Genomic DNA, 12,966 nt, shown 5'->3' with positions numbered 1-12,966 from the left:
ACTTTTTTATTTTATGAGCTTACCTCTACTCTCTTTAATAGTCAAGTATGCTTTGTAGACCAATGCCAGCAAAGTTAGATACTTATTTAAAACTTGAGTGGGTCTGTGCTACTGCGTAGGCGCAGTGTGGCTACGCTTTGGGAGCAGGGGCGTAACAATAGACCCTGCAAGGGATTCAGGGAGCCCGGTGGGGGAGAAGTTTTGTTTCACTGTGCTGAGAGACTGACAACTAAGGGCACAGAAAGAAAAAACTTTATTCTCTCTGCACAATTGCTCTAATTACTGCATCTGCTCAGGCACTAATAAAGAATCATTCAAAGTTTTGTAAACAAAGATTTGTAGACAGTCCCTATTAAGTGTGCAGCAGGCTCTTGTGTACAACACCCTGACCCCAGCCTCTCTACCCCTCCCCAAGTGCCCTGTACTATAGTGTACTATAGCTTATTATACTCACTTTCACTCACTAGCTGGTTCTGCAGACTTCTCCAGCATCACGCTGGAGAAGTCTGCAGAACCAGCTAGTGAGTGAAAGTGAGTATAATAAGCTGAGGCTGGGAGCACACCCTTGTCTGTCGGATTTCTGTATGCTTTTTTCTGCACACCATGGGCTTTATTCACTAAACTGTGATAACTCATATCATGTCTGCGCTAGTGATTTTGCACGCAATCGCAATTTTTTTTTTGTGTGCATGGAAATTCGGGATTGCGTGCGAAAACGCGCACAAAAACACTAGCGCGGCCGTGATATGAGTTATCACGGTATAGCCCCATGTGTGTCTGTAAGTGTGAAAACATGCATGTTTTATCACAGAAGCTAATGTAACTGATAGAAAAAATGCATACAGTGCTTCACTGCTGTCTGTTTTTATCTGCATGGGGAAAACACATGCAAGTGTGCACTAGCCAATTGAATAACAATGGTTCTCAGTTTACCTGTGCAGAAAGCGAGGGGGGAGGTAGCCCTATCCAAAGTTTCGCAGGGGGGCACTGGCGTAACAATAGGCCCTGCAGCCCCTGCCCTCGCGGGGGGCCCGCTCAGGGGCGTTTTGGGGGGCTGGAGGGGTCGCAGCATGAGGGGAAAGCCATGCTGCACTTCGGCGAGGAGGGGGGACGGTCCTCCCTCCCTCACCTCGGGCTTTCCCCCAGCGGCAGGCAGCGGCAGCTACATAGCTTCCGTGCGCTCCCGCTCAGAATTTTTGCAGGGGGGCCCGGGGGGAACTAGTTACGCCCCTGCAGGGGGGCCCAGTGATTTCTAGTTACGCCTCTGTTTGGGAGTCTCAGCACTGTAACGGCCTGGCGCAAGAGGACGGGGGAAGTATTTGAAGGATCCAGAGGCGTCCTCCTACACCAGGTCGTTCCGGCGCTGAGACCCTGTGCGTGACTGCACTGCACCTGCATAGTAGCACAGACCCACTCGGGCTTTTGTGTAAAAAGTCGAGCCAGATCGGGTCTGTGCTACTCTGCAGGCAGCTTGGCATGTGCAGTAGCAGGGATACGATCGGGCTGGGCTTTTTCCAACAAAGCCCAAAGTGGGTCTGTGCTGCTGTGCATGCGCGAGCCATTAACAGTCCCTTGTCAAACGTTTTGTGGTGGGGACAGGAGGGGCCTCACAAGGATTCAGAGGCTTCCCTCTCCCAAGGGGAGTACCCACTTGGAGAACTTTTTTCTAACAGGATTCCTTGAGACCACCTGCACACTGCATTGCACCGTGGTACTCTTCCCCGCCACAAGGGCCAAGCAAGTCTATGGAGACTTGCATACTTCACGCAATGTGATGTGGTGCACTGGAAGTTTCCAAAGCAATGCCAACGCAAAGGATGCAGCACGTTACAGCATGATTTGTCCATACCACATAGATTACGCAGCAATGCAAGTCAATGGACAACACAGGCAGTGTGTGCACGACAGGGGCACATTGCAACGCGGCGCGCTTGTGCAGAACAACAGGAAACCCAGTGATGTACTTCCTGACCAGCAGGGAGTAAGCCACTAGCTGGGGGGGAAGGAGGCTATGCATATGACCCTGTCCCCACACCGTAGCACAGAATCATGTGAAGCCTCATTTCTGTGGAGGGTGCACCGCATCACAAACTTCAAGTGTAAAACCGTCCTGATGCTTCTTACTGGAAAAAAAATTAAGTAATCACCACTTTTCTGGTGAAAAGCACATTTTATCAGTTTATGCTTCACCACCAGTTCAGCTGCAAACTAAAGATTATCAGCTAAAGAGTTAAATCAGGTCTCAGATTCTCTTCATTCTTTCCAGCACAGTAAGTGTACAGTAAAGAGAACATCTAGCATATTGTTATGCATCACCATACAGCAACAGCATAAGAGAAAACAATCTATACCATGCTATCCGCTGCCAATTTCACTGCACCCAATCAAACTGTGACTCATCTGTCATGCTGACAGCTGCAGGGGGAATTATCTTTCCATCAACACAGTGATAACCGGAATATTGTTATGCCTACTACTGTAAATAATGTTAAACCAAAGGTAAACTTAGAAAGAGCTGTTTACAGCACCACCTAGTGCTTCATTGTAGATATTACACATGAGTAGTCCTGCTATCATTATATTGATAAATATTGGGAGACCAAAAAAATATATTCTCAACGGAGTGCCACAACACCAACCAGATACATGTATAGATACAAGGATATATGTAAATGAAACGCATTATTCAAGGAAACGAAAAGGTTTTTGAAGATGAGCATAATGTTTGAATCTATCAAAAATTAAAGAAATGCAGATGTTTATCTCTGTATGTGAAGGCCTGAAGAAGGGTCTATCCTAAAACAAGTCAACGTTGTCACCTTTAAAGAGAACCCAAGGCGGTTCCATGGGGGGCAGATGGGACACTAGTGCCCTGCACCCCCCCCCCCCCCCCCCCCCCGCCTCGCTATAGCCCCCTCACTGCCGCGCTATAGAACCCCGAGATTAGCGACAATAGTTGTCGCTACCTCGGAGGTAAACATAGAGGAGAGGGATTCCCTGTTTAAAACGCCCACCAGGGACGTTCCTGCAGGGTTTCCAGAGCTGCCATTGGGCAGCTCTCTCTCCCTGGCTGCGCCCCCTGCTGTTCCCCCGCCTCCCTGCACGCTGTGAATGACACACGGTTCTGACCTAGAGGTTGCAAAAGTGAAAGTGGCCCACAGGAGCGGCAGTTTTTGCGGCTACCTGATCTGCTCAGCCCCCTGGATCAGGTAACCTACTTTTTTTTATTTTATGAGCCCACCTCAGGCTCTCTTTAAACAAACTACTGATTATATTGATGTATTTTTGCACATTTTTGGCTCAGCGGATCGTTCAGAAACAGCCTTATCAGTCTGCCGACAGTGCGTACACACGCGCTACTGTCGCCTGAAAGTCCGCCCAGCTGGAGGGTCTGACGGACCCGTTGTTGGCGGCCGTAGTGCGTGTGTACGCACCTTTAGGTTTAGCGATACCAAATGCCATGCTGCTCACCAGCTACTGCACACCCAGACTACTTGTACCCCATTGACCATTTCTAATTACAAATACACAATGCTTTAGTGCTCACTTGCACTTCCACCCGGTAATGTTCTGAAGGCAAAAGAGTGCTGCTTTACAAATATTCTCTGTACCCATTAACATGAACACTTTAGTTGGCCAACCATGTGTAGCAAAAAAGGATCTTTTGTTATCAGAATAAAAGAACATTCTTGTCTGAAAAACCTATATGCCAGGATCGATTCTTTTTTTTAGTGAACATTGGGAAAGCTTTGCGTTACCATGGTAACTCACCCAGCAGGGAATGGGGAAACTCCTTTCACTGCTGCACTGGCACACCACTGACTATCTGTTGGCCAGAGCATTGCTGTTTGAGCATAACTACCTATACAGAGTTCAAAGCATGAGTTAAAGCAATCACAAATGACCATTTCAGCTGTGAAATGTTTGATGTACAGTATATCCTATATGTACTGTAGGGCTACCTCAAGAGCAAGGTCCCCACACTTGGTGACTGATGCTGGCCTCTATTATTTTCTGCGAGGCTTTTTAAACTTTGGTACACAGTAGAAAATTATACTTCCAAAGCTTGCCAGTCAAAGAAACGTAGACCTCTCTAGCGATGCACCATGTACATTCTATGTCTGGGTTAAAGAAAAACTGAGAGTAACTGAAAGAACAAATATATACATACCTGGGGCTTCCTCCAGCCCCCTTCAGGCTGATCGGTCCCTCGCCATCCTCCCAGGCCACCTGGATCCTCCGCTAGGCCGCCCAGTAATCCCACCCTCAGGGCGTACTGCGCATGCGTGGCCCGGTCGTGCACAGCCTCATTGTGCTCCCGTCGGCAGGAGAGTACTGCAGTTCTACTGAACAGGCACAGAATGCTCCTTGTCAAGGGAGCATGCCGGGGGAGTGTACCCGGCCGGACTGCGCCTGTACAGTACGCTCCAGATGGCTGAATTACTGAGCGGCCGATCAGCCTGAAGGACTGATCAGCCTAAAGGGGGCTGGAGGTAGCCCCAGGTATGTATACATTTTTTCTTTTAGTTAGTCTCAGGTACACTTTAAGGCCACATTCACAGTGGGACGCTGTGTTGTGTTCCCTGTCTGATAGGAATAGAACACAATGGAAGCACATGTTACGGCCATGTTGCGTTACACACAGTGAATCACACAGTCAATGAAAAGTATGCTTTGCTGTATCTGCTAATGCGTGCATTTTGCTGTAACGCATAGCATGCAGTGCACTACCATACCGCGCACCGCTGAACTTACAAAACGGGTATTATGCCGAAACTCACTATTGTGACTGTAGCTTGAAGGGTGCTTGGATCCTTTCTTTGCATTGAAGGACATCCATGGCTATATTTACTATGTTATTCCCGGCAATGTTGATCCAAGGGTTTTATAATTTGTCCATGCCTTGTAAGGGTTTTTTGCCTTCCTCTGGAACCACGGCTGTACGTGAGGGTGCAGCTAGTTTTGGGCCTTATATTCTGGTTTAACTGAATGGACGGGTGTCTTTTTCCAACCAAACTAACTATGTAACTAAGTATACATATGTAACATTTGTTATATTAAATATTTTTCCAATTATAAAGACTTAAAAAATGCCTTAACACTTATTTTACTATTTTAATCTGATAAATAATAACGGGGAGCCATAGTATTTATCAAGTAATGTTTGCTAAAATGTGTAATTTTCAAAACTATCAGGAGTGCAGGAGACTGTACAGTGCTTCCGATTTGTGTTTTTTATTTTAATAAATTTTAATTTTAATTTGTGGAGATACATTTTAAAATAATTACTGGGCCTCATGAGGTTAATTTTTGGCACATACTGTAGCCCCGCCCACTTGCACAAGAGGTCTTAGGTGCTTCTCTATCTTCAAGTAGAGAAGTGCTGATGATGTCTTGTGCTAGGGGTTGAGACCACGCTCCAAATGCCAAACCACGGCAGTTAATTAAAACTTTATTTAAAGTGTACCCAAGCCAAAGCTTGGGTATAAAAGTAGATACTTACCTAAAGAGAGGGAAGTCTCAGGATCCTCTCCCCCGTCGCTGAACGTGGCCACCCAGAGATTGGCGACATTGCTGGCGATATAGTCACCAATTCTTATCGGGGCCTCGCGGCTCCTCTTCCGCATTCTGCATTCCGCACTGTAGACACTCGAGCCCGCCCATGCATGCACAGTAGCACGGAGCCACAGGCTCCATCCTACTGCACATGCGCGGCCATGCTCGCCCGTCTCTTGCGCGGCCATGACTGCAAGGAGAAGGGCTGCACGGCCCCGATGTGGAGAGGGGCCGTGCTCAGCATTGGGGGGCTGCTGCTGGATGAGGGAAGCCTCAATAGGATTCTGAGGCTTGCCTGTTTTAAAAGTAATATATTTAAAGAGACACTAAAGCGAAAAAAAAATTATGATATTATGATTTGTATGTGTAGTACAGCTAAGAAATAAAACATTAAGATCAGATACATCAGTCTAATTGTTTCCAGTACAGGAAGAGTTAAGAAACTCCAGTTGTTATCTCTATGCAAACAAGCCATTAACTCTCCGACTAAGGGTGCATACACACATCAGACTATAGTCTTTGGAAAATGAAAGATCACAGACCAATCTTACCACCCTTCATGTAGTATGAGAGCCATACTCTACACAGTCTTTTCTATGGAGCTGAACTCCACATCAGAAAAAAATCTTTGCAAGATGCTGCACACAGAGATGCTGTACAGACACAAAAGATCAGTATCTGCAAAAGATCTGTTCCTGCCAAAGATCCGTTCCTGCAAATTGCAATGATAGTCTATGAGATCTGCAGATCATCATACACACATGATTTAACTGACATTCATCTGCAGATCAGACAATCATCTGCAGATCTGAAAATCCATCCTGGTGGATCTGATCTGCAGATGAATGTCAGTTAAATCATGTGTGTATGATGATCTGCAGATCTCATAGACTATCATTGCAATTTGCAGGAATGGATTTTTGGCAGGAACAGATCTTTTGCAGATACTGATCTTTTGTGTCTGTACAGCATCTGTGTGTGCAGCATCTTGCAAAGATTTTTTTCTGATGTGGAGTTCAGCTCCATAGAAAAGACTGTGTAGAGTATGGCTCTCATACTACATGAAGGGTGGTAAGATTGGTCTGTGATCTTTCATTTTCAAAAGACTATGGTCTGATGTGTGTATGGGGCCTAAGTCTTAGTGGAGAGGGCTGTTATCTGACTTTTATTATCTCAACTGTAAGTGAACTGTTTTCTTTTTCTCTGCTAGAGGAGAGGTCATTAGTGCACAGACTGCTCTGAAAGTCTCATTTTGAATGCTGAGTGTTGTGTAATCTGCACATATTATAGAATGATGCAATGTTAGAAAAAACACTATATACCTGAAAATAAAAGTATGAGAATATTTTCTTTGCTGCTAATCTTCTAGTAATTATTCATAGTACACAACCAATTCACTATATCATATATTTTTTTTCGCTTCAGTGTCTCTTTAACAGCAAACCTGTTCTTGGGCTCGGTTTTGCTTTAAGAGGAGGATAATTTTGCAGTGTTCCTATCTCTAGCATTTGCACCAAATATGATTCAAGACTTGCAATTGTAATTTGGCCAAATCTCAATTATTCCTGTGGGTTCCTCTCAATTCATTTTGATCAGCGTAGCACTTTTTGGTATTCTCGGCGATCCCAAAGTGCAGCTGAAATCACTCAACTTGGCCCCTACCCCTCGCGTAAGTGTTTTGTAGTGACGTGTATGTGTATATATTTAAAAAAAAAAAAACACCTTTCTCGGTAGGGAGATTCCTTTTAATAGTGAAGAAGAACCCTCTTATGTTGCAGTGGGACACATCACATATGGATAGTTCCATGTATAGTGAATTATTCACTCACACTTGTCACTGCCATAGCAGCTGGATACCCACACCTAATATAAAACAATTACGACCACAACATACAATGCATATACTTACTGTTTTTGAGGTAGCACTGTGGGATGATGACACAACGGACTTGGATACAGTCACAGGTATGTGTGGGAGGTGTGGTAGTGAGAACCTCTGTCCCGTGTCTGGTGGTGAGGAGAATGAGCGGAGTCTGGCCTCTAACCTTTCCGGCTCATGTTTGTAGGATTCCAGGGGGAAGCTGGGCTGCTTGGTCACTTGTGTGGGAGTGGATGGGGAAGAGGACAGTCCTGAGGCTGAAAGACAAAAATTATCAAAGTTTAGTCAGTATTAAGTAAGAGCTTGTAAGGAACCTTCATCAGAAAACATGCATGAAAAATAGACAGTTCCTCCAACCTCTAACCAATCCCTTTTTCCCCAGGGGAGAAGGAAAACATCTGCTAGTAATTAGCCACTGTAATTTGAGCTGTCAGCTCTGTCTGACCTGTGCCACAGGTGTGCCGTTCAGACAGTCTATATGTAAACATAGAAGGTTAACCCTGTATGTGCTTCCATAAAACCAGGAAGTAACTAGACTGCAGCATTTCTGATGAGCTCTATAAGTTGTAACAAGCTGTAAATGCTTTTCTGTAAAGATTATTATGCTGTTGCTTATCTTGTAGAGCAGAGAGGAAGTCCTTCGATTAGGTCTGCTTTAAACTGAGTTTCATGTAAGTCTTAGGGTAGCCATGGTGACACAATCTATGCTATGTTGTGAGTTTGCAATCCCTGCCACAGCCACATCTACCTGCTGTCTTACAGCCTGTCCATTGGATGGCAGTTCCTAGAGAGGCATGCTTGCGACAGAGGTCGCATTTGGCTCCCTCATGGTGTACATTGTGTTGCTGTGGTTACCACTTGACATGCCCGGAACATGGTTCTTAATGCCAAGGAGGTAAAGGAGGAGGAGGAATACAAAGAGGAAGGAAGTCATAGTCAGCGAGAACCTGGCCCCCCTTGTTCCACTGCAACCAGTACTTTTGTTTTCTTTTTGGTACTGAAGATACATAATGATGGCCATAAGCATAAACAATTGTGTAATGTACAGAACGCTCTTGAATTTTCACCTTATCACACATGTAATTGGATATACATTTTAGAATCTCCAGGCACACACATAGCAGATGGAGAGGTTCCAATCTCTTTTGACTGTATTACCAGATTTGTGTGTAGTTTCATGAGAAATGACCATGTGTGGGTGCCATTGGGTTTACTGAAGTGAGTCTTTGCCACTATGCAAATCTAAAGAGCAACCAGACAGCTAGTTTGTCTTTTTACTCACCTGGGACTAATCAGGTGATAGATGGGCTGGTAGCTGAAGGATCTCAGTAGTGTTAAGGTGGCAGTACAACTTACTGAACAATTGTTTACAACTGATTCTTCGTATGAACGACCGGAAATGATCATTTGTGACGACTAATGGAAAAAAATCTCCTAACCAATCTGTAACGATTGTGGAATTCTCTCCGTGATCAGCGCATAAGACGTGCACTGACACTGGGGAAATCCTCCACAAGCGTGTAATTTGAGGGAACCCAGCAAAAGGTGCAATGCACCTGTAGAGGGAAATTCCTGTCGACAAGTGGAGCTGTGGAGTGCAGAGGAACAACTCCTCTGCCCTGCCACAGACGCCAGACAGAAATTGTACGAATGGAAGAAACGCAGGGCAAGATAGCCCTGAAAGAGAGAGATTAAAGCGACAGAGGGTATGTGTGTTCACCAAACTAGTCGCCACCCTGCGACGATGAACACACAACCAGGAAGACAAAGCGAGAAGGCAATCGCCGGAGATGGCGATTGCTAACAGCGACACAAGACCGAACAAGCACAGATGAGGAATGTATGTATGTCCACCAATCTAGCCGCCAACCTGCAACGGCGGACACACAACAGAAGAAACCAAGTGAGAACGCAATTGCAAGAGAAGCGATTGCGGAAGAAAATGAGCACAGGGACAGATTGTATGTGTGTGCACCAAACTAACGCCAACCCGCGACGGTGCATACACAACAGCAGATATGAAGTAGGAACGCAATCGCAAGAGAGGCGATTGCCAGAGGTGACACAAGGCTACAGCAAGGCAGAGCACAAGAGTAGCAAAGGCACAGCAAATCATATAATGAGGAGATAAGGAAAATAACAAACGCTAACTAAACGCGAACACCGCACTCATTCGCAACAGTGCACGCATTTATGCGCGGTCTCCGCGTGATAAGCTCAACAGAGACAAGCACGCCTAACTAACCACCGACAGACAAACATGAAACAGAGGACGCGAGCGCTTGCTTAACGGTTACCTCACCGAGCCTCCAGCAAGTGTTCGTAGCAGACAAGACAGATACACGAAAACAGGAATAAGTAAGAGATAGGATCCACAGCACTAGCACAAGGCGAGTGCGATCCAAGTATAGAAAGAGAGATGGAGATCAGACGGATCCACAGCACTAGCGCAAGGCGAGTGCGATCCTGGCAAGACAGATAGAGGAGATAGCTGGTAGCAACCGCTGCTCCAGCTATACTCCAAGAACAAAGATCAGAACGACTTCCTGTCGACCACCGCAGGGACAGAACAATCGCAACAGACAAACAAAACAGATATGCAATCCTAACTGCACTAGGGAATTTGCCTAGCGCAGTCCCAGGAAATACTCTAAGCTAATCTTCACACAATGAGCAAGGCTGACACTCCACAGAGTGTTTCACAGGACTAACCCTTATGACCAGCAAAGGACTCTGGGAAACATAGCTCTTTATACTGCCAGTCATCAAAGGAGGCAGGTAGGGGATTTGCATAACGAGTGTATGCAAATTCCTCAGCAGCAGAACAGACCAGAAACTTGTAATGGAAAGACAGGTCTCCCTTGCAGAGACCTGCAGCCCACAGACTAGAGGAATGGTCAAACAGCTGTCTGCCAGTGCATCCAGCTGAGCGGATCATTACACAATCCAATCAGATTAATGAAATTGATCCAATATTCGGATCGGTCCTGGCAATCTGATGGGTTAGAAGATTTTTGTCCATTAGTGGTCCCAAACGATTGTTCATGCGAAGAATTCTTCGCAAACGATCATTTGGAAAATTGTATCAATATAATTTGCAGTAAGGAAGGCAGAAGGGAATGGGAAGAAAAAATATTTGTATAGAAAGGCTTTAATTATTTGTATAGAAAGACTTTAAAACGACATAAAATTAAGCTACGGTACATAATTCAGTGGATTTCTCCATTTAGCATGCTAGGCATCAAAATATCAATAAGACTGTTCTAATAACATTAAACACAATGTAAATGATAAAATTAGGTAACCTGTAGGCATCAAAATAAGAGGATGCCATTCAGGTGACCTTATGAAAGACATCAGAAATGTTTTAGCAGGTAAACCAGCTCATGCCATGTACTGCATTCACTGTGTATATAGTATATCGCCAATAATGTGGGTTTAGGCAAAACTTCAAACATAAAAGGAACGTAAGAGTTTGCGTCATCAGCAGGGTCAGAATGGCACCGGTCTATGGAGGGTATTTTCTGTAATTTCATGTGGCAAGCAACATTATAATTGTAACTGACCTTTAATTATATCACAGAAGACTTTTCTCATTTATTTTTCCACTGTTCACTGCCACAGACTACCCATTGTTGCAGCAGGAATGTTTGCCTAGATGTTGAGGGAGATAATTAGCCGTAGGACTCCAGTAGATTCCTTGTACCCCCCCATCCCAGCAAGAAACCACAATGATAATGATGCTGCCGGCCTACAACGTACTCCCCTCTCTATCGTCTCGCTGTACTTGACCATAGCTGTGGTTCACCACTAAGTCACTCGAGTATAAATACTGAAATCCAAAATAAACAAGAGCAGCCGCAGAGACCTCAGAGGGATATTTTGGACCTCAAGTCCAGATCAAGATATTTGCTTCTTTCTGTGACACTAAACTGAAAGTAAAAAGCAAGTTAGTGTGTAAGGAAAAATCACCATGGTAGCTGGGAGGATTTAATGTTCAGGGACCTTCAGTTAACATCTCTACATGGAGTTTAAGTGTATTGTCCATCATCTCCAGGGCCAGGGGAAGGCCTACCAAGAAGCCACCTGAATCACATGATTCAGATGGCTAAATCTAGGGGGGCGGCGTTTAGAAAAACAGTTTGGACAGCCTAGCGCCTGCCTCCTCTCTGCTCTTCTGTCTGCCTTCTTAGCACACACACTTCCCTCCTTATCCTGAGGTTTTGTCCTCATTCGACTGATGCCATTCCTAACTGTTGACTTCCCTATGACATCATAAGCAGTTGAGGTGCCGACAAATGCCTCTTATTGAGTACGGTAAAACCCCATAACTGGCGAGAGATCACGATGGCCAGTCAGAGGGGAAGCTTTGGCATGCAACCAATCAGGCGGGGTGCTAGCACCAGACTGGCCAGTCACAGCCACCCGCTGCTCCTTTTGTTAACTGGTGCCAATGGTCTAACGGGCAGGGCCAAAACACTGTCATAAGGCCAAACACTGTCTTCTGCAATGATGCTCTGTCTCTGATACTTTAAATCACTGGCCAAGAATGAAGATGCTGTGATCTGGTCTGACTCCACTGGCTGCATGCTTGTTGCAGGTGTGTGACTAAAAAATAACCAGAGCCAGAAGTTCAGCATGACAGCCAGGCAGCTGCCATTGTTTATGAGGGAATGAAGATGGCAGCCCTGTATTCCTCTCACTTCAGGTTCCCTTTAAACACATAAAAATGTATTCTGCACATAAACTGTTCATAAAGAAAATATAAAATAAGGCTATTGTAAGTCAACCTGTAAAAATACTTATAAACCTTCTTTACAAAAAAAGAAAAATCTTTAAGTATTCCTAATATGCATTATACTAAAATCACATTCACTTTTTGTCACAATGAACAAATGAAACCTTTTAATACATCAAAACTGAAGTTAATCAAGCAGAATGAAGGATGTTGGAGGAAAGTGCACAAGCTGGGAATGCATAAAAACTAGTCAGCAGTATCAGCCTGTCTGGAATGAAGCACAAAAGTTAAGTAAGCATATCTGATTAAAAAAATAACAAATCTGCAGGTTGGCATAAATAACTCCCGTGGGCCTTTTCCATCAAACATCTACTAAATAAGTGTTAATGGTAATGGAACTAAGGTGTAATGAATAGAGAAAACTCTCGGCAGATTACTGTACCATTGTCATACGTGGTTTCTCTTTTCTACCCATTTGACTTGGCGGCCGAGTGACCACAATTCGATAATTATAATCCAATCAGATGGAGATCGGTGCTGCCAAGAGCATGCTTGCTTGACGATGCAACAAATTTTGAGCCAAAATTGATCACAAGTATCGATTGGATAAACTGAAAAATATCAGGCTGACATGCTCGATCAGGTGCGCGTCGGTAACTGCATGTTGTAATCGCGATTGACGAACGTGACAGAAACCCCGGCTGTTGTCCCCCCGCTAATATGTTATGCCCCCTGGTATACTTTACACTGCCCGCTATCTTCCGCTGTTGTCTCATGTGTGGCATGGAGACAG

General features: G+C 44.8%; 1 protein-coding gene across 4 annotated transcripts in view; it reads right to left on the bottom strand.

Moving 5' to 3' along the window:
- The window catches only part of PRKAG2 (protein kinase AMP-activated non-catalytic subunit gamma 2), a 421,795-nt gene that overhangs the window by 140,257 nt on the left and 268,572 nt on the right, over positions 1-12,966 (bottom strand). For all 4 annotated transcript variants that reach the window (XM_068235913.1, XM_068235914.1, XM_068235915.1 and 1 more), the window contains one exon: positions 7,466-7,692. In XM_068235913.1, coding sequence (XP_068092014.1) covers positions 7,466-7,692 — 227 coding nt within the window. The remainder of the gene's footprint in view (positions 1-7,465; positions 7,693-12,966) is intronic.

Source organism: Hyperolius riggenbachi, chromosome 5 (assembly GCF_040937935.1).
Source record: "Hyperolius riggenbachi isolate aHypRig1 chromosome 5, aHypRig1.pri, whole genome shotgun sequence".
Lineage (NCBI taxonomy): Eukaryota > Metazoa > Chordata > Amphibia > Anura > Hyperoliidae > Hyperolius > Hyperolius riggenbachi.
Note: the sequence above shows the minus strand (reverse complement) of the source record. Positions and strands in the feature narration are given on the sequence as shown.